A 27,592-nucleotide genomic window follows, 5' to 3' on the forward strand; every position below is an offset into this window, starting at 1 on the left:
AGAACATGTAGGTTTGTCAGAAAAATGATAATAGCAGATATTCTGTTGGTGTCAGAACAGCAAGAACCATGCTCCTATTTTCAGTGGTTTATACGAGTTCCAACAGAAATTAACAAGATTAATGAGATTTCAGCAAATGCGTAGGAAAAACACTTTGTTTTGGCTTTACAACTACACCACCTTCCAAAATATGTACTCACAGTGCAAGATTTCTCCTCTTAAAGCCAACTTTGACCGTTTCGATCACTTGCCTTTCACCATAGAACTGCTTTTTTATTTTTTTAAAGAAGGGGATGGGAATGCAATTTTGGGGAGTGAATTGTCAAAATAGATCTTATTTTTGGCAACAATTTATTTAAAATTTAAAATTAAAATTGTTATTTAAAATTCTAGCTTGAGGGCCAAGCTAGAAACTACCACAGGTTCTTTAAGGCACTAGATCACATAGGAAACTGAGAGAATATTTAAATTCCTGAGTGATAGCATTTTTAGAAGCCTCAGCAACCAGATGCCTAAGATTCTTCCAGTCCTTCCCTAAGTTAACATAGTTACTACACCAAGTTTTATATCCCCACTTCAATTGTTTATGTTTTTGACTATGCCAAGACTATAGAAGTCTGTTGGTTGTCATACTGAATTATATACAGTTAATTGAATATGAAAATTGAGCTTCTTTGTATGTAACACTTTGAAGAATTGTGTTGTTGTGCATCATTACAGATGATGGCCAGCATCCAAATAACTACTTTAGGCATATCCAACAACTCAGGCATGCCTAGTGGGATTTTTGATCCCTTCATGGTGTTATCACAGACTGCTTTTGAAAGCCCCTTCAAAGTACTTTACTACACAGTACAGAGAGGCTGTGCAGTGTTAGTTTGTGTTATTTGCAGACTAACATTTATGCACACAAATACTCTATAGCTGGTAGGATGAAACACATACACATTTTTTTAGTTCTTAAAAAGCCTGCTTGAAATTAAATTCCAACTCTTTTCCTGTCTTACAGCTTTAAAGAAATATGCATTGTTACAATTTTATTTTGGAATTGATGAAGTGGAAATACAGATGAAACAAGTTTGCAGGATATCAACTCTACAGCACCATTTCATCCCACTCATCAGCAAAAGGTAACAAACATCCATTCAAAAATGGGCTCAATTCAAATATAACATTCTTATGGGCTGTTGGATTAGAAATGTTAACTTTTATTTAAAGCACCAATATCCTGCCTATCTTAAAAGTTCAAGGTGGCTAGCAAAATTCTGGGGGAGGGGGGGTCTATAATATATCTCCTGGTCATAATCAAAGCTGCAAATAAAACAGAACAAGAACAAGAACCAGCCTTTCTTGCTGTGCTGGTTTTTTAGTCCTCACTGTAGCAGGAAGGCATGAGTTTCATTATAGGCACTTGAAACATAATTGACAATCAGCATCCATTGTATTTCATATTTGAAAATATTGTATAAAATGTCTGTTGGCTCTCCTTGTTGGAGAGGCTGATTAAAGCCTTTTTCAGACACTTTGTAAACTTCTAGGCAAACCATCAACCAATCCTACTGGTCAGAGTGGCTGAGAAGATCAAAAGTGATGGTGCTTTAACCCTTGGCAGAAAAATAATAATAGAGAGTTTAGCACAGGCTTCCTCAATCTCAGCCCTCCAGATGTTTTTGGCCTACATGAGCCCTAGCTAGCAGGACCCAGGGGTCAGGGATGATTGGAATTGTAGTCTCAAAACATTTGGAGGGCCAAGGTTGAGGAAGCCTGGTTTAGCATATGATATTTAAAAATAGTCTACTCAGTTCAGATGTTTTTGATTACTGTTCCTTTTATGGGGTAAAATTGGTCCAATATCTGATCTATCATTACATGCAGAAGTTTGTTAATGGTTGGACACATAATAATGAGCCTCAGCAGAAAGTAGCCCAAATAGATGGACATTAGTATGTCATTGTTTAAATCAGTGGTTCTCAAACTTTTTTCTCTGGGCCACACCTGCAGAATAAAAATTGTTTTTCTAAATGAGTGTACAAACTCAATGAGAGGTGTGAGCTTGCAGTATCACTTGATGCTCTTAGTCTCATTTTGAAAAGCTAGTTATTCATATTTTGAAAATAGAAAAATATTTTGATATTATACTACACTAATTTTTTTAATGTTTCTTTGATTGTCCTTGAATCTTTGCAGCACACTTTCCAGCATCTCCTGCCACACTTGTGTGGTGCCCCACACCCTCTGAGAACCACTGTTTTAAATGAATGGTGATGAAATCTTATTGGCAAGGTTATACTTCTGAATATTTTTAAAGAGAAGGTCCTGTTCACTCTCTAGTTTGAAAGGCAGGCTTGGATACATTTATCCCCTTCAGAATGCTCTCATTGGATAAAGCACAAGAGGGAGTTTGCTGAAGATACTGATGAAGTAATAGCAGGAAAAATTCAGGGCAACTTAAAGGAAAGATGTGAAAAAATCATCTATGATATTGAAATTTGGGACATAATGGTGAGTGTTAAGTAGAATAAACCCATTCTAGTAAAACATTTAGCTTGGTATTACTGAAATTTTCACTTGCTATTAAAATTAGATAATTCTGTAATTAAAATTATGGTTCTGTTTCTGTTCAGATAGCTTTCATTGTACTTACTTTTGTGAGAAGTTCTTGATCCAGTATCTAGTTTTATTTCACATTCAGTTTTAATTTGTGTGTATTTATGTTGCAAATGCTGTAATTGTGGAGAAACATAACAAAAGATTCATAAAAATGCATCATAGGGGAATTTAGGTAAATATTGTGTACATGGCAATATTTTGGTTTTGGGGTTGTTGTTTTGTACAAATAATAATCCCAAGCGACATTTCCTTAAAATATGTGTCCCTTTAAAATTTGCACTCATCTTCCACAGAAATGAAGTGCTTTCTTTCCTTTTCAAGTACATTATAATTTTATGCTAAGCAACTTTGGGATTCCTCATAAAAAGTTTTCTCAAAACATTGTTTTGAGCTTCAGGGAATACATTTTTGTGGAAGAATGTGTCCATAGTTGTTTAGTCATAATACATTTATGATACCTAAAAATACAGAGTTGCCTGTTTATCTTGCTCTAACTTGAAATCAATCATTTTGGTTAAAATAACAAACCACTTGATAAGAGAGACAAAACAGGAGTCCGTACAAACTTGAATTAAATGTTGCTCCACAACTTCCTCTACTTTCAGTCAGTGCCTCATCTCCCCTGCTCACATTTTGGTCATACGGACAGAGATTACAACTGTTCTGCTCAACTTTGAAAATAGTTTTCTGATACCCATTGTGGGCAACTCTGAAAACTCTGGTATTTCTGTTATTGAAACTCCTTTGGCCATAGTTCCTAAGGAGAAGGATTTTTGCATGGACAATTGCTCACAATGCACTCATTTCATTCCAATCAGTGCAAAATAGGTTTTGTTGGCCGAATTTGAACATCATGCTTAAACCATAGTTTAAGTATTATATAAATGAATCTGGACATGAGCCTTGGGTTTGCCCTCTCTTTTCTAGTTCAGGCATGAAAATGAGATTGGAAGAATCTGCTTTCAGGTTAAAATAACCATGGTTGTCACTACAATTACTTCCTTTGGTTTGGTTTGGTTTATTGGAACAAGTTAGAATCAATCCATGGTTTCTGATCCTAGCTTTTCCTGTGTGTTGTTTCCTTCAGACTTCTCATAATGAAACACTCCAGCAGTAAAGCAGTGCACAAACCTGATATTGGGAATTGTTGGATTGACTTTGGATCTTGTCAGTTTAAATGGTGATCCTAAGATAACTGTGCATCTGAAAGGGCCAGTTCAGAGTTCCCTTCCATCTACTTCTATTAGAATGGAGGGGGGGGGGCAATTTGGCTTTGGTGGGAATGGTTTGAGCACACATTCTGGAATGTGTGCTAAAGTATTTTTTAGGTAAAGGGTAAAGGGACCCCTGACCATTAGGTCCAGTCGTGACCGACTCTGGGGTTGCGCGCTCATCTCGCATTATTGGCCGAGGAAGCCGGCGTATAGCTTCCAGGTCATGTGGCCAGCATGACAAAGCCGCTTCTGGCAAACCAGAGCAGCACACGGAAACGCCGTTTACCTTCCCGCTGTAGCGGTTCCTATTTATCTACTTGCATTTTGACGTGCTTTCGAACTGCTAGGTTGGCAGGAGCTGGGACCAAGCAACAGGAGCTCACCCCGTCACAGGGATTCGAACCACCGACCTTCTGATCAGCAAGCCCTAGGCTCAGTGGTTTAACCCACAGAGCCACCTAAGATTGCATCTGCTTTGTCCATTAGTTTTATTCCAGTAGTCCTTAACTCGCTGAGTAAGTAGTTTGTCAATCCTTTTTGCCTTCATTGCATGGGTGTAGCTAGGTTTTTTGTTAGGGGGGCAGGCAAAGCTTTTTTTTAGGAGATCAGCCAAAGTTGTTGAGCTTTTTGAGAGGAATTCACTGGTAGAAATATCTCCCAAAAGACTGCTGCCCCCCCCCCCGGCTATGCCCATGCCTCACTATACTCCATTCTTCAGCAGGAAAAGATCCATGAATGCCACTGTTGTTAACTCACACTCTTTTGTGTGACTGTTCTTCCACAGCACAGTGGTACCTCGTGTTATGTACTGTCCCCCTTACGAATGCTTTGGGTTACGTGCTCCGCTAACCCAGAAGTAGATGCCCCTTGTTGCAAACTTGGCCCTGGATACGAGCAGAAGTCTCGCTCTGGCGGCGTGGCAGCAGCGGGAGGTGCCATTAGCGAAAGCGTGCCTCATGTTACGAGCGGTTTCCAGTTACAAATGGACCTCTGGAATGGATTAAGTTTGTAACTGGAGGTACCACTGTAGTTTGCTCACTCTGGCTGTGGGTGCTCTTTCCTGTCCAGACAAATGGAGATACTACCCTCTTTTCACCAATCGGGGGAATCTGCTCCTTTGGAAATAGAATATGCGATGCAAATAGTATCTCCAAACATAAGGACATTTAATAAATGTGCAACATAAATATATAAGAAGAGCCTGTTGCATAAAGCCAGTGGCTCATCTGGCCCAGCATCCTCTTCTCACAGTGGCCAAACAGTTGACTATGGGAAGCATCCTCCTGTGGTGTCCAGCAACTGATATTGAGAAACCCCAAAGTGGAGGTAGAACATAGCTACCATGGGTAGTAGCCATTGATAGCCGTATCCTCATGAATTTGTCTAATCCTATTTTAAAGCCATTGAAGTTGGTGGCCATCACTGCCTCCCATGGGAGCGGATTTCATAGTTTAACTGTGCACTGTGTGCAGAAGTACTTTCTTTTGTCTGTCCTGAATCTTCCAACATTCAGCTTCATTGAATGTCCCCAAGTTGAAAGACAGAGGCAAACCTGTCTCTATCCACATTCTCTACACAACACACAGTTTAGTACAACTCTTATCATGTCTCCTCTTATTGATCTTTTATGAAAATCCCCAACTGTTAAAACCTTTCCTCATGGGGAGCTATTCTATCCCGTTGATCATTTTTGTTGCTCTTTTTGGAGCCTTTTCCAGCTCTACACTGTCCTTTTTGAAGTGAGATGACCGGAACAGTACTTAGTATTCAAAGTGTAGCCGCATCATAGATTTGTATAATTGCATTATATCAGCAGTTTCATCTTAAATTCCTTTCCTAAAGATCCCTAGCATGGAATCTATCTTTTCTGCAGCTACCACACACACTGTGTCGGCATCTTCATCAAGCTATTCTCTCCAACTCCAAGGTTTTGCTCTTGTCAGTTACCACCGGTTCAGACATCAAGACCATGTAGCCTTTGTGAAATTAAGTAGTCCACCTGCATCATTTTTATACTTGTTTACATTGAATTGCATTTTGACATTTTACAGCCCATTCACAACTTTTAGAAATCCTTTTGGAGCTCTTCACAATTGTGAAGTGTGAAGTGTTGTGTTTTGACCATCCTGTACAATTTAGAATCATCAGTTCCTCGGTTCTCACTCTATAAAATGAGTGCATTCATTACCTTGTGCATTAATCAGAAAGAGTTGCTGTGAATTAGATAATTATAAACAACAAGTGTGTTATAGCCTGGTGTTGATAAATGCTAGGGTTCTGTGTAATAGTACTCTTAGCTTAGCAGTTTGTACAGCAAGAAAAATAGAGTGAGCTGCATGTATTGCTTCTCCCACTTCCTTGGACTCCCCCCCCCTCCCGGTCTAATGGTAGAGAGGAAGGGAGGAAGTTTCACAGTCTGATTCTGATTACTTAACTCAGGGGTAGGCAACCTAAGGCCCGGGGGCCGGATGCGGCCCAATCACCATCTCAATCTGGCCTGCAGATGGTCCGTGCTTTTACATGAGTAGAATGTGTGCTTTTATTTAAAATGCATCTCTGGGTTACGGCCATACCTCGGGTTACGGCCGCTTCAGGTTGTGTGTTTTCAGGTTGTGCACCGCGCCGAACGCGGAAGTCCCGGAATGGGTTACTTCAGGGTTTTGGCACTCGCATATGCGCAGAAGCGCTAAATCACGCTTTGCGCATGCATAGAAGCGCTGAATTACGACCCACTCATGTGCAGATGCGGCGCTGCGGGTTGCGAACGTGCCTCCCGCATGGATCACATTTGCAACCCAAGCGTTCACTATATTTGTGAGGTATAGGAATTCGTTCATTCCCCCCCCCCAAAAAAAGAAAATACAGTCTGCCCACAGCTGAAAAAGGTTGCTGACTCCTGACTTAACTATTGTCAAGCAACCAGGAGCATTGAATCTGAAATGTTGGTGTTGCCCCTCTACATTCTTAGTGTTAGAGATTCACAAATGTTAATGAATGATTCTAACAAGTTGGGCAAATTTTCTGACCCAAAGTTCATCTGCGTAAGTCCTGAGATGACATGATTTAACAAATTGTATGGTCAAACTTACCTATTATTTAGAGGTAAGTAGCCGTGTTGGTCTGAGTCGAAACAAAATCAAAAATTCCTTCAGTAGCACCTTAAAGATCTGATGAAGTGTGCATGCACACAAAAGCTCATACCAAAATAAAAACTTAGGTGGTCTTTAAGGTGCTACTGAAGGAATTTTTTTATTTTGTTACCTATTATTCTACACTTTCACTCTTCAAACATTCTCCCATAACTATAGCTGGGTGTTCCCCCCCCCCCAAATCATATATCTGTCATGTCTACCCCGTTCAAAATCTTAGAAGCCAGTTCCACAAATTAAAATCTGCAGAGCACATGGGGTCATGCCCTATGTTTTTAATACCCTGCATCCTTAAAAATGTGTTGACAATCAATTGATTTCTCTCCTCTTCATCCCAAACACCCCCTCCAAAACCCAGCCCTATCTAATTCAAAATATTTGTTTCCCTTAAATATTCTGATAGTTCTTTGTTTAATTCTCTGGAATGTCGCTGGCATACCAAGAAGGCTGAAAGTTGTAACACCAAGTTTTCTTGCACTGTGGGTATGCAAGAATTTGTGTGCCTCATTCTTCTGAATTACTTAATATTTTATATAGCGACACTGAACTGCAAAACAACGGCGTTTAACATTTTATCCTTAAATAAAGTCCTTCACTGTTTTGTCTGTAGGGGATGGCAGGAGGGGGAGATTGCTTATTGAAGGAGAAGACAGTATTCTTATGCTAATCCAGTCTGTGGATAAGGAGCAATGCAGCCATGCAAACAATGGAAGTGGAGCCAGAAAGTCTGCTGTGTAGTCTAGCACGCCTTGAAAAGCATATGAGACAGGGCGCCTAGGGCTGCTTAAGGGGAGGGGCCCAAGAAAAGGGGAGCGCTTTACTCCAAGTTATTTTATGGAACTGGCAGATGACCAAAGAAAGGAACCTTGCTACATAGACAGAGAATTAAGATGAGGGGGATGAGAGAAAGGAGTTTCTGAAATCTGCTTTCCAGTTCTCCTAGACAAAAACCCTATGAAAATATTTTGACATAAAACTATAAATATTACAAAAAGCTTATTTTAAGAAAAGATGCCGACTTTGAACAGGGTTTTGTTAGATTTACATGGTTAAAATACCTGATCACACAAATTACTGACCAGCAAAATGCCAATTTCTGTTAATTGCCTTTATACAGTATTTAACTTCTGACAGCGTTTTATTTAATTTATTCATACTCAACCTTTCAAAACCTTCATCTGCACATTCTATGCAGTTAGAAATGAGGCATACCATCCAGCTGGAGTTCTACTTAAGTGGCTTACCTATTCCTGAAGGAATGAATGTTGTAATCTAAAGTTATCAGCTTGCATGTCTTGCTGAAGAATGATAGCAAGCATTTCTTCTTGGCTTATTATCTTTTCAGTATGCTAATACTAGGTAGTAAATGCGAGATGATTAATTCTTAAGAGAAGTACCAATTGTATAGCAAAATAATATCCTTTTTTGAATGCTATGATTTCTCTGTTGTTTAGTCGTTTAATCGTGTCCGACTCTTCGTGACCCCATGGACCATAGCACGCCATGATTTCTCTACACAAGGGCAATAAAGTGGGCACCTGGAGAACTCATTCTGCAATGTAATACTAACATTTATTAATGGCAGTTGGCAATTTACCATACTTTAAAGGGAGGGCTGTTTAAATTCCATAGGTGAGGTATAAGTATCATAAACATAGCTGCCAAGTTTTCCCTTTTCTCACGAGGAAGCCTATTCAGCATAAGGGAATTTCCCTTAAAAAAAGGGATAACTTGGCAGCTATGATCATAAATAAATATGAACCTGTAGCAGATTATTTTGGTGGTTTTATTTAAGTGTTCAGTTTTTAGTATGTATTGCATTTTATGAAGTGAGGGGCTTTTGCAGATTCTAGTCAACAAGTTCAGAAGTTATCTGTCAGTGGGCAACAATGCTGAGCGAATTGAAGTTATCTCTGCCACCTTTTCCCTGACTACTTCACTGAGAAAAGCCCCTTCACAGGGCAAAGAAAGTGCCTCACTCCAGCTCTGCATGGCTGCCAGGCAGCCATATTTAGTGAAGATATTTAGTATCTTCTTTGTTCTTGCCTCCTAGCCACCCTCCTCACTAAGGGAAAAAATTCTCTGTGAGTCAAAGGGAGTGCCAGCTGTATTAGCTCCATGTGGCTGGTGGGCAACAACAGCTGAGTGATGACAGGTTCCCTTGGTTGCCAAGGAACGCCTTTGTAGGTGCTGGGATGGCAACCCCCAATCTAAGCAACTTTTACATTGGATGACAGCAAACCCACCAATAAATCACAGAACACGTCTGTAGACACAGAAGTGACATATGAATAGATCATAGAATTTTAGAGTTGGGAAGGGACCCTTAGGACCATCTAGTCCAACCCCCTGCAATGCAGGAATATGCAGCTGTCACAAATTGATGACGGTTTTCAGTGGATCCTTTGTCAAAATTAGGAGCACCTGTAAGGATCTGTGATTTGATGAGTGGGGAAAGAAACCATGAAAAAAGTGTGTGTTAAGACTGTTTTAATGAATCTGGCATGCACACTTACACTCACATTCTTCTTTTTATCTTTCTTGATTTTCTTCCTTTTCTCTCTCTCCTGACTCTTGTAGCACTGTACATTCCCCACTCATTTGTACTTCATTTTTCCCTCCCCTTTCCCTCCTCATTCAGTTACTCCACTTTCTAGTTACTCAAATTCTGATTTGATAATTGAAAATCATATAGAGCTGAAAGAGGAAGTGAAAAAGAGCATCACACTTCTAATTTTGTTCTTAAGTTCTAGTACTTTCAGAGGGGTGGTGGTGTGGTAACCACCCTCATCACAAAGTGGGTAGTGAGCCAGGGATAGGGCACTATTGCGTGTCACATGGAGTATCACACAGGCTACTCCAGTTGTGAACAAACATGACAATTTAAAATCTTTTAAACTATTCTGAAATATAGAGTCCTCTGTTATAGGCAAACTTTGTAATGCATTTTATTAATATCAAACAAGTGCATATAAATCTTACATAGGTAAAAGTAAAGGGACCCCTGACCATTAGGTCCAGTCGTGACCGACTCTGTGGTTGTGGCGCTCATCTCGTGTTATTGGCCAAGGGAGCCGGCGTACAGCTTCCAGGTCATGTGGCCAGCATGACAAAGCCGCTTCTGGCGAACCAGAGCAGTGCACGGAAACGCATAGCTGATCCCAAAACATTAAGCCAGTTCATTTTGTTCTTTAAATTGCACCCAGAAACCCTCCTAATCAAAACATTTCTTTGTTGAACATAGCCTCATTTTTTGCACTTTTAATTACTTCATTTTCATTTTCATTACTACGATTACATGGCATTGAAACAACTCTGAAACTCTTTTACCTCTGGCTCTCAGAGAAGTCAAATGTCTGAGCATCTTTCAGAATGGATGTAAGCACTTTGTATTAGAGAAAAGCTTGAAATGGCCAGGATAAGCAAAGGTTTATTTTAGGAGTATGTGTTAGCCCTTGTTGATAGGGTGAGGTAAAAATCAAGCAAGTTAGTATGCAACATACAGGAAGTACAAATAACCAAGGTCTGCCACTCTAGAAGCATAAGCTTAGTGTAACTAAATCCTAGTGGTTTATACAAGTTAGCTGTGTATGTGGTAAGGTGAAAAAAAACCCAGATCATCAGCCAGTTGATCCCCAGGGAAAATTGCAACCTGGCTCCGGATATGGGTCATGAAAGCAGGATTTGCAGTTCTGCCTGCCTGCCTGCCTGCAATCTCTGATTCTTCAAGGGGAAAAAAAGTAAAAAATAAAACAAAACAATCTTAAAGGCATGGTCATTGTCTTAGGTTCTTACAATTGGGCCTAGATAAAGTCCTCATCCCTTATATATAATCAGCTTAGTTTTGGATACTTGGGTCCTTTTAGCCCTGTTGTTTTTGGGCCATCAGAAGTCAAATGCCCACACATCCTAGGAGAATGTCCAGTAATGTTGACTATTTCTGGGGTGGGGACACAATATTTGACAGTCTTTTGTACTGATTTGTGTGAGGTCACACGTTTAACAGTGTCTTGCACCCAAGGAAAGCTTTGGGCTGGATGTGATTCAATGCCACCTTTTGAGGACACTGTCCTGGATCTGTGGGTATATGATTTATGGTGCCCAAAAATATTTTAGGGTCACACACAAAGTTTCTTACTCATTCCTATGTTCTTGGACTATATTTGGCATGTGAACGCTATATTTTGACACTGACTTACACTGAAGGAAAGTGTTGGGCTGGATGCAAATACCATCTTATAAAAGAAATTTGAATGCTTATTTTGGGATGATTCAAAACTTATGGCGCAGTGTACAGCCCAACTTATTAATTTTTTAATTGTTATCTGAGGTCATTGTGCATTCATGACCATTACACATGAACAACAATTTTGACTAGGGAAAATTATTCTGGGACTGAAAGGAGACAATCTGCCAGTCATGGAAACGTGATTCAGGGATATAAAAATTTAGGTCACTTTAAAAAAAGGGTTTCTAATTGAGAATCAGTTCTGTGATTCTGTGACAATATTCAGGGCTGTGTACAGTCTGAATTGGCACAATAAAGCAAATGTAAAATCAATACAATAAAAGCTGAAGACCTTTTGAAACAGCAACACTACCCGAGACCTAAAGGCTAAAATATTCATTGAGACTTTTAAAAGAAGCTTTAGGTGGAGTTATTCTGGACCACGTTGAATATACTGTACATCAATTGCTGTATCCACAGATAGGCTATTCCGTTGCAATGGTTCTATTTCTTGTAGTGAGGAAGCTGCTTTGTTTCTTCATTACTAAGAAGTCACAGATGTGTGAAAAGTAGGCCACAGGTCGAAGGCTGCATGCCCCCTGCATGCGCAAATTGAAAGTGACAGACACCTCTATGCTCTGCCAGTAATTTGCCTCCATGTTAAATGCCTATGAAGCAGTAATTAAAATGAAAAGTTCTTGGGTCCTGCCAACAGACAGATTGAGTTATTTATGGTAGAAGCAGCCACTAACAGTAATTGCAGCACATCCTTGAACAAATACAAGTTTTTTCATTCAAGAATAGCGCCAGGCTGACAGGGGTCAGGAGGTCAAGCCCACTCAAACAAGAGGCCAAAGAAAGGCAAAATCAGTGTTCTGTTAATCTTAACACAGAATCTGTATTGTCTATATTAACTACCTAGGTGTCCAAATTGCTGTTTATTCCTCTGAGACCTATTTAGGCTCTATTAATCATTTCAAAAACATCACTGTGAGATTACTAAAAGCTGCTACATTTTAATATAACCATGTTTGCCCACTTTGTTTCTGAAGTGTACTTTAAAATGGTAGAGCAAATTTTACTGCCTTCCTTTTTATGCAGTTGAGCAAATATTGGAAGAGTGTTTTGTAGACAGCTTTGTATTTAAAGAAAAATCTTTTTTTCTAGTACATGTTTGTGCACTGGTGTTTTAGAATGGAATTATTATCATTCTTTTAAAATTCTAAGTTCTACAGCAATTTCACATTTTAGCTACAAAGATGTTATCAATCAGCTAGTTGTCAACTGTTAATTTTAAAATGTATAGTTATCCAATGGATTAAAATACAAATAGGTCATATTTTAGTCTTTTAAATATACTTGTACATGTTTATCACTTCAAGCTTTTACTGTATCTTGTCCATTTGATACCCCCCTCCCATTTTCAGGGTTTGGGGAATTTGCATAATTTTATTCATCTGTTCAAAAATGCAATTTTGTTTCTTTTCTTTTTTCCAGAAAACAAATTGGAATAATTAAAACATTGCTTCAACTGGCCACCAAGTCTTCTAGCAGATTTTGCTAAACAGTCCAGCTTAGAACCTGTCAAGCGGCAGGGCAATTTGCCAAAGTTGACAGCGCACAGGAAGGATTTATATTCGAACAATGATTTGTCTGAAAGTTTACATCAGATTGCTGGGGTTCTATGCAGTCATCATTTCTCAAGTTCAAGGTAAAGTCATACTTGTAAAACTTTAGAAAAAGAAATTTTTTGATGTATGGAATGTTCATGTGCATAGCCAACATTTTATGTTTTAACTGCAGTCTGAAATAGATGCAGATAAGCTGCTGTAGTTTTTTAAACGTAGAAACAACATGTAAGCTGTTGAAATGGAAGACTTTTGTGCACACCTGAAAATGGCTTCCATCTTTTTCAGCAACTCTCAAACCCTCTGCTTTGAAACAAAAACAAAAATAAAAATCAGTTACATTTTTTACAGAAAGGGAGATTTCTAACATAACTTTCATAGAGATTCTATGGAGCAGTCTATCTATTGCTAACAGGACATGCTGCCTACCTTTTAGTACCATGACCCTACTTTATTGGTAATATATAAGAGCTGGTTACCAAGAAGCAGGCTTTCTTGGTTTGCCTTCTATTTCAAAACCAGTACATTGGGGGGGGGGCCTGGTTAATTATAATAGACCTTAGTACTGAAAGCTGGAAAACGTTTTGATTTGGTACATGCTTCTGAATTGACTTTCATTGACATGTTAAGATTTTGCTATAAAAAAATATTCCAGATTCTGTTTGATGTTTTAATTTGTTGGAAGCCTCCCAGAGTGACTGGAGCAACTGTTGTTAAGTTGTTGTTGTTGTTATTGTTGTTGTTGTTGTTAATTATGCAGTTCATACTAAACTCAATCATAAAATTCTTTTGTATTTTAAATGGTGTAGCATTTGCATCTGTTGACTAATTCCCATCTTTATGGACAGTCTTATTCAGTGAAGGCGTCAGATATTTCTGAGTTAATGTGGCGGCTATAATATTTTTAAACGAAAGTACCCTAAAAGAAAAAGGACACAGTGCACTTAAGGAATCTAAGCTATCAAGTTATTTCCTCACACAGGGAAGATTACCTAGTGAATGCACACGCTGCTAGTCAGAAGAGTCTGCTAGCCTTCTTTTGACAAGGAGCGAATCAGGGTAGATATGGCTGTTTTTATGAGACTAATTACTTGAGACTAATTGCAAAGTCATTATTCAGGTATAGGGCTCTCTGAATCACTCAGAAGACTATGTAAACTGTGAGCTGAGTCATGGAAAAAGTCAATCAACTGAAATTTATAGGCATAGACGAAGGTTCATTTAAGCAAGAAAGCAAAGATGTTAGAGATATTCAAAGATTCCTGCCTGTTTTATTTATTTAAAGTATTTATATACTGCTGCTCAGTTCAACCTCATTAAGTGTTTCACAAAAGAATATCACAAAAGGCATCATTTTAAAAAGTTACAATAAAATGGAAATGCAGCTGTTTGTTTAGAAGCAGCAACTGCTACTTCTCTGCTCCCCTCAGGATAAGATGGTCCCACAGAAACCCCTGGGGAGGTAAGGGCCACTACTGTTTAGCTTCGGTACTCCTCTCAGATATAGGAGGTTCAGTCATAACTAGAAACATACATAAGTAGAGGCGCACTTTTCCATAGAAAGTAATGGAAAAGTGAATTGATTCATTCTAGACGATGAAAAACACCCCCTAAAACAGCAATTTAACACGGATTTTACTGTCTAACGAGAACATAGATCCATAAAATGAAGGCAATAATCAATGTACTGTACTATAAAATAAATAAGACAGTATTGTAGATGGAAAAAAATAACATTTTTGTTCTCCTTACGTGCACTGAGGGTGGGTGGGCTTACCTGGCTACAAGCTGGGGGTGGGGCAAGGGTCAGTAAAGAGCTGATTCCCTTCGGCCAGGCCACGTTCTTCTCTGGACTTCCTCAGGTTAGTTCCTCGGTGGGGTTTGGGGCTACAGTGTGCCCTGCTGTGCTTCTTGCAGGCGGCACCTCTTCCACAGTTTTGGGGGTGGGATGTGGGCCCTCTCCCCGGCAGCAGAGGCCTCAACGCTGCTCTGCAGCCAGTGGGGTGAGCTCTGGCAAACTGGAGGCCTCTCCCCGGCAGTGGAGGCCCCAGCGCTGCTCTGCAGCCAGTGGGGTGAGCTCTGGCAAACTGGAGGCCTCTCCCCGGCGGTGGAGGCCCCAGCGCTGCTCTGCAGCCTGCCGGCCAAGCTCTGGGCTACCGGCAAGGCCTCTCCCCGGTGGTGGAGGCCCCAGTGCTGCCTCGCAGCCAGCTGGGCGAGCTCTGGGCTGCTGGCAAGGCCTCTGTTCGTATCTAGAGGAAAGTTCATAATTTGAAGCACCTACTGAAGGTCGTAACTGGAATCGTACGTAAGTAGAGCCGTACGTAAGTCGAGGTTCCACTGTATAGCTGTTAAGACTGCAGATTTTGCTTTAGTGCTGTTTTTATGTGATATTACTGTATTATCACATTGCTATTGCTATAAACCTGGGAAGCCTCAACAGGAAATTAAGATAATTGGAAGGACAGCAGGTGTTTGGCTGTTGTGATATTCATTGCTTGTATAAATATAAATGTTTATAAAAACGTGCTGTACAGAATTATATTCTTATTTCCAGTCTCTCTAAAAGGTCAAACATAGTTAAGATCCTGATACTAAATTGGAATAAGAACCTGCAAGAAAATCACACCCAGCCACCCTGCAGTGTTCCTGTTCAGGGTGCTAGTCTGCCTGTCCATCAGCTATGACCTTCTCAGGATATTAGTAAGCTACAATGGGGTTCAGGCACTGAGTTCACGTCCCTCATTTTCCATTTTTCTTCTCCGCCTTCCACAACGTTATGTGGCTTCTGGACTCTGTTGAGCATGCTCAGTCCTTGGAGGGCGCCATGTTGGTGAAGGCTAACTTAGATTCTGTGCCCATTATGGATAGTAATTAAAATAATATTCTGATATTATGAATGTTTTAAGTGTGAGAGGAAATGCAGTTTAATCTAAGAGATGTGGCCTTCCCCAACCTGGTGCCCCCCAGATGTTTGGACTACAACTCTCATCAGCCTCAGCTGATTGGAATTGTAGTCCAATAACATTGGAATGCCACAGGTTCCCCACTCCTGCTATAGAAGTATTCCTACACATGATCCCTAGCAAAGTAGCAGTTTGTACAAATTTAGTAGGAATAAAAACTCAACAACCAAATAAAATTTTTAAACACCTTAATTTTTGAGATAATGTAAAAAGAAAGAAAGAAATGCATTTGGAATTCACTTCCATTAAATTTCATATAATTATCAGGACAGAACTAACCATCATTTATCTTATTAAAATATAATTATTATTGTATTATGCTCAGCTGCCTGCTGAGCAGAATGTTAACATTGATATTTCAATTACTTACTTTAATTTATGTCTGTGCTTGTTAATTTGAAAGTCAGATTTTAAAAAAATTAAAAAGAAATCTGTGGTGGTCCACTTACAGGTAAATAAGTTTTCAAGTTAGGTTTTAAGTATGCAAATGAACATTCCAGGTTTGCTTTGGAGCCGAAACAGAAGGACTATACAGAGGCTACTGCATCCAAGGGTTCTAAACCTTCAGTGTAAGCCTGCCTTCTGAAACAAACCATTATGTTTGTATCTACATTATACAGGGCAGAATCTAGACAGCATGCTCCATGGGACAGGGATGAAGACTGATCCTGAGCAGAAAAAGCAGGAAGATGGAGTCACCCTAGCTCCAGAGGACACGTTGCCCTTTTTGCAGTGCTACTGCTCAGGGCACTGTCCAGAAAATGCCATTAACAATACATGCAAGTAAGTGTTGCGGGCAGAATTCAGACTGTTTTCTCATTAGGTAATTAAGAATATGTACAAGTTATAGTAAGGTTAGAGGTTTCAAATATTTTCACGATCCGTTCTTGTTTCTCAGTTCCCTTGTTCCACCCTTTTTCAGTTCATATACTATTATGGCCAGGTGAAATGACTTTCTGAATTGAGGATTGGTTAAAAGGTTTTAATATATTTCTTAAAAAGGTAAAGGGACCCATGACCATTAGGTCCAGTGTCGTGACCGACTCTGGGGTTGTGGCGCTCATCTCGCATTATTGGCCGAGGGAGCCGGCGTACAGCTTCCAGGTCATGTGGCCAGCATGACAAAGCTGCTTCTGGCGAGCCAGAGCAGCACACGGAAATGCCGTTTACCTTCCCGCTGTAGCGGTACCTATTTATCTACTTGCACTTTGACGTGCTTTCGATATCTTCTTTGTGGCCTCTGAGACGACACAAACATGGTTTCTGTACCTGCAGATAATTTCATTCAGGAAACCTACTGTCTTCCAAGGTACCTTTTTAGTGGCAATTACATTGGTGAGGAGTGTGATGATGAGTGTGAGTTATCAGTGTGCTCCACGTGTTGAGCTCCCATATTTGACTCCCATACACTAGATCAGAGTTGTACTGAAAACAGATATTTGTTCTTTCCCAAGGTTGCCTCTTCATTCCACCACAATGAGGCCATGTCTTCCATAGCCTAGTTTCAGAGTTTTGATTCCCCCCCCCCCCGAACCAAAAGCTTATGGAGTAGTCTGGATCTGTTTATTTGTTAGGAGGGTGCCAGACCCAACATTTCACCCACTAGTGTCTTCAATGGTTCACCTGTGCCTATGCCTACAGACCTCCAAAGTTCCCTACTCCAAAGTGAAGCCAGAGCTGTAATGACTTCCATGGTATTCCTCCAAGGTCCACTGCTGGACCTCCACGATGCTGCTACTTGGCTACAACTTTTGGTTTTCATCTGTAATCTACTTGATTACAAGGCAAATGGAACTGAGCAATGTTTTTTGGAAGGGCTGCACTTGCGTCCTTGACCTCATCGTACTGTATATTTCCTGCCTCTAGTAAGCTAGCTTGCTTTACTACCCGTATGTGTGCACAGAGACCACGAAGAACGGGTTGCTTACTTGTAACGAGACTTTCCAATAGTCATCTGTGCAGACACACAACCCACTCTCTTTCCCCACGGTAGATGTAAGTATGGTTGTTATCTCCTGATAGTCTTCCCATAGGGCTGTGGTTTTTGAGCTGAGCACGAATGCAGGAGCTATGTCCCTGAATGCGTGAGCATGGAAGATAGGGGCAGGGCACTTGCCAAATCTCTAGACTAGCTTACATGTCTGCACATGTGTGTCTCCATAAATAACAACTCAAAGAACTACAGGTACAGCTAAACAACCTGTTCTTCTTGCATAGCATAAGGGCATCTGATTTGGTCAAATCATTGCTCACATTAGAATTGTTGCTTTTTATTGCCCTCTAGTGTTTGTTTTTGATATAGTTTCTATATCCAAGTACAGTATTTGTGTAGTTGATAAATCTGGTAGATATAATTTTAAAGATGGAAAACCCATCAAATAATTTTGAAGGCATGTTTTGATTGGTCATAAATGTCCTATTAAATGTTATTAATACCAAATTGAAAGATATCTTACTTTTTATTCTTGACCTTTAGCTGCCTTAAAGCTGTGCATCTCCAGGCATTCAAAGGCTGAAATCTCAAGTACACCTAATGGGAAACTATTGAATTCAGTGATACCTGTTTATGTGTGGATAGGATGAGAAAGAAAAAGAAAGAAAGAAAGAAAGAGGGAAAAGTTCTGTAGCACCAAATTTTAATGATATCTATTTAGTGGAACAGACTTGGATCTTGGCACATATGTTGAAGGAGATTAATCTAGACTTCATTACTTAATTCTCTGCTTGAGAGTAATTGAAGAGCTGTATTTCAGTTGGCTTCTCTTAAAAACAGTTCAAATTACAAGATGCAGTCAGAGAAGCTTCCAGATTTTGAAAACATTGAATTGGTGTTTGCTTAATTACTAGGCCTTGAATAAGAATTGGTTTAAATGCTGATTTTTGCAGGCAATAGAGGATTGATTTCCCATGGGTATGTACAACTTTTTCAGTGTCACATGATAGGCATGACTAACGTATAGAAGGAGTCTTGAAGCTTTTTTTCATAATTAGCATTAATCTTGGAATGTAATCCTCAGGAATAGTTCATCTCCCTGGATTACCTACCATGACTTTCCCACACCATCAATAAATCCAACCCTGTTTTATCTGTTCTGAAGTCCATTGTTTCCTTTGAGTGCAGTATCTTGAGTGCCATGTGTCCATTATACTGGAAGGAAGAATACAAGACAATAATCTAATAGATAAAAATAGGTTGCTTGAATGTAGAACAGTACATGGAGAATTGAAGTCAATTCATCTGTTCCAGAACTAATGGACATTGCTTTGCCATAATTGAAGAAGAAGAAAATGGTGAAATTACACTTGCTTCAGGCTGCATGAAGTATGAAGGCTCAGACTTCCAGTGCAAGGTATTCCAACTGTCTTCTGTTGCATGTGAACCCAGGCAGCTCCCCACACTTAATTCCAACATTTGCTGTTCATGCAAGTAATTTGCTCCAAAAGCCTAAAATTGGGAGATTTATTTCTTTGCCAATTTTATCATTTCTAACATTAATACTTTGTCTTAAAATCCTTACAGCAAAGCTGTAAAGCTCAATATTATTGTCCTCATAATGTGCACGGGAGGCTGATTCAGAGTGGCATGCCAAAATGCCAGCCATAAGAAGAAGGTCCTGACAGGATTGTATGAACCTAAATTGTTTGTAGAAGCACAAAAAATAGGCGGGGCACTAAGTGGGGTACACTCTGCTTTGTTTGTTTTAAGTTTGTTTGTTTTTTGAATGGGGGGACAGAAAATGGGTGCAGGGGATAATAATTGAATGCAATATCCTGGGGAAAGGCATTACTTTCTGAAAACCTAAACACTCCATTGTAGAACATTTTGCTGCAGATCCCACTTGTCAGTTTTCTTCTGATCTAATCTAGTTAGCAAAAATCTACATAACTTTAATCTTTCCCTTTGTTGTAATTTACATAGCTATAGAGGGTTGTTCAGAGAATACTTGTGACAAAATATGCATCATTTCTTTTTCTCTATAGGACTCTCCAAAAGCACAACCACGACGGACAATTGAATGCTGTCGGACAGATTTCTGCAATCGAGATTTGCAGCCCACATTACCTCCTCCCATAAGTCCAGGTATGGTGCTTTCTAGTATTTTCCGGAGTATGGTTTGAAGGTACATGAGGCCACCACCTGCTGAAGGTTGGATCTGGTTAGTGCCTGGATGCGTGTCCACCTGGGAAATACATGCATGTCACACAACCTTGGGTTCCGCAGCAGAAAAAATGTGGACCATAAATGGAAGAAAATGAATAAATATTCCACAGGCAGGATCCTTAGGGATGTGAACCAGGTTTTTGCATGGGCACCAAGATTTCTGTCACAAACCCTTCCCACTGGTCCCCTTGACTGCAGCAGCTAAACCCAAAGCAGCAGACAGCATCAAAAAGTTGGTTTATTGCAACATAAACATAATGGAAGATAAAAGGTTTGGGGAAATAAAACTATCTACTCCAAAATGTTGTTGGAGTAGATACTGGGTGAATTCCAAATACAGGGTGTCACAGCCAATAAATCCCTCTCCCCAACTTCCAGCTGCATAGCCTCAGACAGACAGAAGACTGGTTATGAGGGAATGCTACCCTTGAGGTAGATCCCCCCCTTCTGAAATAGATATTAAAGGGGGTGGCATAAAGGAACCCTTTGGAGCCCCATAGCATAAATGCCAGGGTCAAACATTATTCACACTGCACCACCTTCTAGAATTAGCCCTCTATGTATAATTTTATGTACTACATTTATTACAACTAAATATACAAGTCATTTCATATGAGGATCTCAGTACAGAACAAGTTGCCATTTCTTCCTTTGGATGCTGTAAAACCAAATTAGCTGTGTTTGCTGTTTTGTCCATGCTGATACCTTGCATTGACTATAATATTTGCTCCTCACCCCAACCAAGATTGAGGAGCGTGGAGACCTTAAAGTGATTATAGCATTTTGACAGGCAAACAATGGCACGTTGCTAGTCAAGAGATCACTACCGTTATTCTCATTAGGCTACCAAAAAAACTATCCGGCTCTCTCAAGGGGCTCCAGAGGATCATTAAAAATTTAGGATGCCGCTTGCAGTTTGCAAAGCATCTTTATGGATCTGCGTGAGGACCTACCCCGAAGCTATCATCATTGTTCGAGCTCATTTGTGAATGAGGAAGTCCCTGGTTCAAATTTCAGTTCTGTCATAAACTCACTAGGTGGCCTTAGGCAAGTAACTAACTCTTGGTATCTTCCCTCCCATCTGCAACATGGAAATTAATAGTACTAACTTGACTTACAAGTTTGTTGTAAGGATTTCAGATAATGCATGGGAAGTGCTTTGACCACTTAAAAGTGCTAATGTTAATTATTGTGATCATTATCATCACAGTCATCAGCGTTGCTGCCTTCAGCAGTCTCCCCACCACTTTCCTGATTTTTCACCAGTCTCAACTTTGCTTTAATTCACACCCCCAAAAAGCATGTACTTATTTCCTAGTGCAGTAATAAGAAAGTAGTAAGCATAACCTGTACCTTAATCTCCCCCCCCCTTGCTTCTCTAACTTGTTTTTCAATACAGGTAGGTAGCCGTGTTGGTCTTGAGTTGAAGCAAAATAGAAAAAAATTCCTTCAGTAGCACCTTAAAGACCAACTAAGTTTTTATTTTGGTATGAGCTTTCATGTGCATGATGAAGTGTGCATGCATACGAAAGCTCATACCAAAATAAAAACTTAGTTGGTCTTTAAGGTGCTACTGAAGGAATTTTTTTCTATTTTGTTTTTCAATAGTTATTGTGTTTCATCAGAGGAAGCTAAACCAAGCTGGATTGTCAGAGGAGTGATAGTGGAAAATGTCCTGTAAATCACACACCAGTCTTACTGCATTTGATTAAAAAGAATGAGTGAATTCTTCACAAAAAAGGGGGCGGGACTGTAATATAGAACCAGAAAATCACTTAGTATGACTTGATGTTCACAGAATTAACAAAATCCGACTCAACGTTTCTAGCACACGAGTGCAGGAGCCCTATCCCTGGGGATCCCACATGCCTACTGATTAAAAGGAGGCCTTCCACACAATTGCTATATATGTAACTATGTAAGAGTTGCAACGAGCAGTGTGGGGATGGATAGCTTTCCAATATTCCCTAAGTTTGTCTCATATTTCCCAGAGAAAAATTTACCTTTCATTTTAATTATATTAATATTTTGTTCCTTTATTTAGATGGCATCTTTGATGGCAGCATACGTTGGATGGCTGCATTTATTTCTATGGCGGTCTGTATAATAGTTATGATCATCTTATTTAGCTGTTTCTGCTACAGGTAAAAACCTTGTTAGGTGATATCCTATTTTTCAGGCGTAGCGTATTGCAGATTTGTTGCTAACTAGTTAGATTACTCAATGTGTGGAGGTATTCTAGAATCAAACACAGTTTGATTTGCATCACTGTGAAAATAGTCAGATGTATGGAAACCAACCTGACGTGAAACTTGACACAGACAGCCAAATAATACAAGCTCACTATTGTGTACACTCTACATATACCAGAATATAGGAGTGTGTTTCAAGCATATGACCTTGCCCCACTTTGCATCTAGCACCCTCTATGTATTTTTGGACTACAACTCCCATCAACCCTTGCTAACATAGTTAATAGTTCAAAACATCTGGATAGCACTAAGATGGGGAAGACTGATTTTGAGCTGCATGTGATCTGGGGTATACCCTTTTCTATGGCAGTCAGAGTTTATTTATGGTTGTGTTTGCATACATACCATATCACTCACTCACTCACATACAAAGAAACATACATACATACCAGGGGGTTGGTCTAGATGACCCTTGGTGTATCTTCCAACTCTACAGTTTTATGATTCTTTGATTCTGTGATCTGATGTTCCATATGCAAGGAGGGAGAATGGGAAAAGCAGAGGAGATTCATTATTGTGCTCCATCATGTGCATGCACCAGAGGACTCTGTGAACTGATCCTTAAGACTACAATCCTATACACGCTTAATCGAGATAAAGCCCCATTGGGACCTACTTTTTAGTAGACATATAGAGGATTGGACTATTGGCCTAATACAGAGTGAAGATGGCAATCTGAGCAGTATGTGATATTGGCATTTATAAACCCTATAATTAAGCAACTCTTAGCATGATACTATTTTTGTATCATATTTAGTGTCTTACCTCTGAAACTTGCCATTTGTAACTCATCTTGGTTTTGTTTTTTAAAGCAAAGTTGCAATCTGGCTCAGTCACTTGCTTCATCAGCACTTGAGAGCTTAGGATGGATTATAGCAGCAGCTATGCAACCCACCCACCCACCAGTCATGAAAAGTTGCCTCAGTGCCAGCATTGCAGAAAGGCTACAGTGGCACCACAAGCTTATTCATTGTCACACATATTCAGGATTAGGGTGCCACCCTCCTAATTTAGCTATGGCTTGTTCAGTTTGATTGGAGTTTAACTCTGTACACAGTAAAGTCAGAAGGGGACCTTGAACTTGTGCTCTTCTTCCCACTCTGCTTAGCATGCAGAGAACTAAACTAGGAGATCCAACGGTTTTATATGTGGGTTTAATATCCAGAGCCAATAATAATAAAGGAGACCACAAATTCAAATGACATTGGCCCCTCAGTTCAAGGTATTCACTTCCGTGTGCAGTTTGCATTTGTCAGGCAAAATTGAAAACTAAGAAATGAAACTATATAGACAACATTTGCTCATTGATGCAAAAATTGATTAAAAAATCACCAGTGCTAAATATTTTTGGAATTATAGCACTGTATGCAGAGTTACTTAAAATAACACCATGTTATATCAAGATGTGTTTTTCCCCCCAGGCATTATTGCAAGTGGGTAGCAAAGAGAGGATGCTATAATCGTGACCTGGAACAGGGTGAAGCCTTTATTCCATCTGGCGAGTCACTTAAGGATCTTATTGACCAATCACAGAGCTCTGGCAGCGGTTCAGGACTTCCTCTGTTGGTAAGCCAGTAGTTTACCTGTGCTTCTTCAGCTGAGAGTTCTTTATTTTACAGCAGTCATGTAGTTAACAACTTGCCTGGAGTTTTATGAAGCTGAGTGAGGAGGCTGGCAAGGTGGAATAGATTGCTCAGTTTTTCTTCTCTGAGCCTGCTGAATTTCTATGCTATCATCAGAGGACGTTACTTCCCCTCCTCCATGCTTGCCTGGCCCTACTAGTCTCCTAGCATGCTACTTTTTATAAAACACACACACACACACACACACACACCTTGTTGGGAAGGCAGATTTATTTGAGGTGTGTGTGGAAATTTAAATACACTATCTGTTTAGGGGAAAACCTATAAGGGAGAGGTGCACCCTGTCCCCAGATCTTTCAGTCCCCTAGGTTGAAGCCACATTAGGTGGAAGATGGACTCCCTGGGTGGGAGAAAGGAGCCTGCACTATCTCCTCAGTCCCTGCTGGGCAATAGTCTGTCCTGCTTTCTGCTTAATCCCACAGTGTAGGAGAAACTGATTCACCAGTCAAAGTAGATTGTCAAACCATTTGGGATACGCAGAGAAAGTATTCAAGAGAGACAGGTTTATAAAGTTTAGTAATAGTTTCTGCCAGTTTTCCTTGTACATTTGGAAAATCCAGGTAGGTCCTAAACTACAAGCATGTGCAAAACATCATGGGAGGCCACGCCTCCTTTCAGGAAGGAGCAGCTGATATCTTTATATAGAAAAGGGCTTTATTTTTTCCCCCAGTTTGGAGAAAAGGGGAGCAGAGGTGGAAATAGCTTGTCCAATCAGCTCCCGGAGGGCAGCGATTTCAGCCCCTGATTATTGGGAATTGGTGGAAGAAGTTTGTCACAGTCAGATGGGGAGTCTTTGGGACTGCCTCAGCAATGGTCCTTAAATAAATAGGGCAAAGTACTCAGGGTGTGGGAAGCACATATGACACTGATTGGAACAATTATAGATGGAAACGAGGTGAGTGTGAATGTCTCCAGTCCCTTACTCATCCTAAGCAGGGTTCCTGGAGCCAGGTTATTAGAATACAGGTTCTGGCCAAGTGGGTAAACCAGTTCTTTATGGGGTTAAAAGAAAAACCAAACCAAACAAAAAACCACACACAGTTTAATCTTAGATTAAAAGATAAACATTAGATTGTTGAAGACATGTTTATGTCGGAACAGGGTTTTTCTGCACACCGAGTCTTGCCACAGTTCCAGTGAAATTCATTTCATGTTGTGTTGACCAAGACCAAATATTTCAAATATGTGGATTGGTTCCATGAGCAACAATAAGAAAGAATTCATTTCTTGATCTGATTATGATTTAGCTTGTTAAATTAGTGGCAGATATTTGTTTAACAGCTCCTTTTTAATGAATTGTTTGAGCATCCACTATTTTATGTGAAAAAGCAATGTCAGAATAAGAGCTTCCAAGCACTTGGTCAGCATCTGTGGTATCACTCAGTGATTTCAGATTTCTTCTTCAGGTCCAGCGGACAATTGCCAAACAAATTCAAATGGTGCGGCAAGTTGGAAAAGGGCGATATGGTGAAGTCTGGATGGGTAAATGGCGGGGTGAAAAAGTGGCAGTGAAAGTATTTTTCACCACTGAAGAAGCTAGCTGGTTTCGAGAAACTGAGATTTACCAGACAGTTCTCATGCGCCATGAAAATATACTCGGTAAGTATTGAAAACTGTTTTTGCATCAAGATGTGGTGTCATTCTGAGAAGAAAGACAAAACCTGCTAAAATCTATTAATAATGTAGTTCATCTGCAAAGTAGAAATCCCGTGAAATTGAAAGGGATGACGATGGGTGTTTTCAGGGTTGTTTAGTATGATTCTAAAGGCAGGAAACTGAACTCTGTAGCAAAACTCCATTTATCCTTAGCGGAACTACTGCTAAGTTAGGAATCTGAGATTTGTAGTATGTGTAATTTTTATATTTTTCAAACGTATATTTATATTTTTCAAACCCTACTTTCTTGACTAAGCTGGAGCCCGAGTAATTGAAAACATAAAGCAACAGAACAAATGCTAAAAGCATTATCAAACAATAAAAACAAATCAACAGCAGATTATGAAATTGCCTCTTCAAAGTCAGGCTGTACTTTTAAAAGCCTGGCAGATTGAGAGGTCTTAATTTTCTTCCTAAAAGACCACAAGTCTTTCAGGCTTGTGTTTTGTTGCCAGGGAGTTAGATGTTTAAATGGATTGGAATGGTGGGAAAAGCCCCACTCCACGTCACAGAAATGTCTACTCAATATCCATCCCTGGCACAGTGTTAATTTCATTATTTGTGGGAACATTCAGCATGAACTATGTTTCTAACTTCCACAGGTTTTATAGCAGCAGATATTAAAGGCACAGGCTCCTGGACCCAGCTCTACTTGATTACTGATTATCATGAAAATGGGTCATTGTATGACTTCCTGAAGTGTACCACTCTGGACAACAGATCTCTGCTCAAACTGGCTTACTCTGCTGCTTGTGGCCTGTGCCATTTGCACACAGAGATATATGGAACGCAAGGCAAGCCTGCTATTGCACATAGAGACCTGAAAAGTAAAAATATATTGATAAAGAGAAATGGGACTTGCTGTATTGCCGATTTGGGCCTAGCTGTCAAATTCAACAGGTAGGTAATCCAATCCTATCCTTTGTATACACATGGAAGTATCTGTGCACAAATCTGAAAAGTGTGATGGATTCATTTGGCTGGTTCACAACCGTAGAATCTTTGTGCATAACAGGAATGTTCCCAAAAGAACAAATATTTTCTTTGCAAAAGTGGACCTGAGTAAGAATAATTGAGACAAGATATAGCCACAAAATGTTTTTGGGCTAGAGATCTCTGAATGTCATGCACACCAAAATAAATTACCCTGCTTTCAAAGAAGAGGGAGACAAATGATGTTAGTGTTCAGCATTCTATTCTTCCTTGGCAGTTGCAGACACTTCACTCCCTTTAATGCTCAGTTTGAAACAAATGGAACTGACAGCTATAAATTGCATCCAAAATGCATTCGTCTACAGATAGTTTACTTCATAAAAATTATCCATGCAGGCTGTTTAAAAGACTCCTTACTCCTGTGATCTTCACATTAGCAGGCAGGTTGGTTATGATAGTCTTTATTTAGCAGATTTAAAATCCACTTCTTAAGATATTTTCTTAACAAGACAGCTTGCAAAGTACACATCCAAATATAACCAATAAAATATAATGTAATAAATGATTTAAAACATCTTCCTAGTTATACTATTCAGAGCCATCACAAAAATAACAACCCAGTGTAACTTAAGCATACAAAAAAAAATACCATATCGCCATTTCTATGGCTCATCTTACAATTAGCCACTGAAGACCATGGCAAAGAAGTGGATCTTAAAGGCCGATTTGAAAGTATTGAGGGATGGGGTTTGCTGCTATCACATTGTACAGTGGTACCTCCAGTTGCAAACGGGATCCATTTCAGAGCTCTGGTCAGATCCCGAGGAATTCACAATCAGAGGTGCTGCTTCTGCGCATGCGCACACTGTGGTTTAGCGCTTCTGCACATGGTGAAACCCAGGAAAATACTTCCGGGTTTGCCATGCATGTATCTCGAAGGATACATAACCGGAGGTGAACGTAAGTAAAAGGTACCACTGTATTGAATTCCACAGCTGCAGGGGCACCACCAAAAAGCACCTATTCTTTGTGTCAGTCATCTATATGGTAGCCATTGGGAGCTAGGAAGTGAGTGCATGGAATTCCACCCAGGTTTGGGGCTGTTGAAGCAGCAACACAGCACTCTTCCTCATCAGCCCAGTCAGCTTCCATGC

At 39.9% G+C, this 27,592-nt stretch overlaps 1 protein-coding gene across 1 annotated transcript in view; it reads left to right on the forward strand.

Annotated features, from left to right (window-relative positions):
- The window catches only part of BMPR1A (bone morphogenetic protein receptor type 1A), a 59,737-nt gene that overhangs the window by 26,305 nt on the left and 5,840 nt on the right, over positions 1-27,592 (forward strand). The window contains exons 2-10 of the mRNA XM_035137314.2: positions 1,010-1,130; positions 12,699-12,912; positions 16,413-16,575; positions 19,040-19,142; positions 19,774-19,873; positions 21,999-22,098; positions 23,628-23,772; positions 25,256-25,448; positions 26,108-26,405. Of these exons, the coding sequence (XP_034993205.1) occupies positions 12,846-12,912; positions 16,413-16,575; positions 19,040-19,142; positions 19,774-19,873; positions 21,999-22,098; positions 23,628-23,772; positions 25,256-25,448; positions 26,108-26,405 (1,169 nt within the window). The 5' untranslated portion in view covers positions 1,010-1,130; positions 12,699-12,845. The remainder of the gene's footprint in view (positions 1-1,009; positions 1,131-12,698; positions 12,913-16,412; positions 16,576-19,039; positions 19,143-19,773; positions 19,874-21,998; positions 22,099-23,627; positions 23,773-25,255; positions 25,449-26,107; positions 26,406-27,592) is intronic.

This window comes from Zootoca vivipara, chromosome 5 (assembly GCF_963506605.1).
Source record: "Zootoca vivipara chromosome 5, rZooViv1.1, whole genome shotgun sequence".
In the NCBI taxonomy this organism is placed as follows: domain Eukaryota; kingdom Metazoa; phylum Chordata; class Lepidosauria; order Squamata; family Lacertidae; genus Zootoca; species Zootoca vivipara.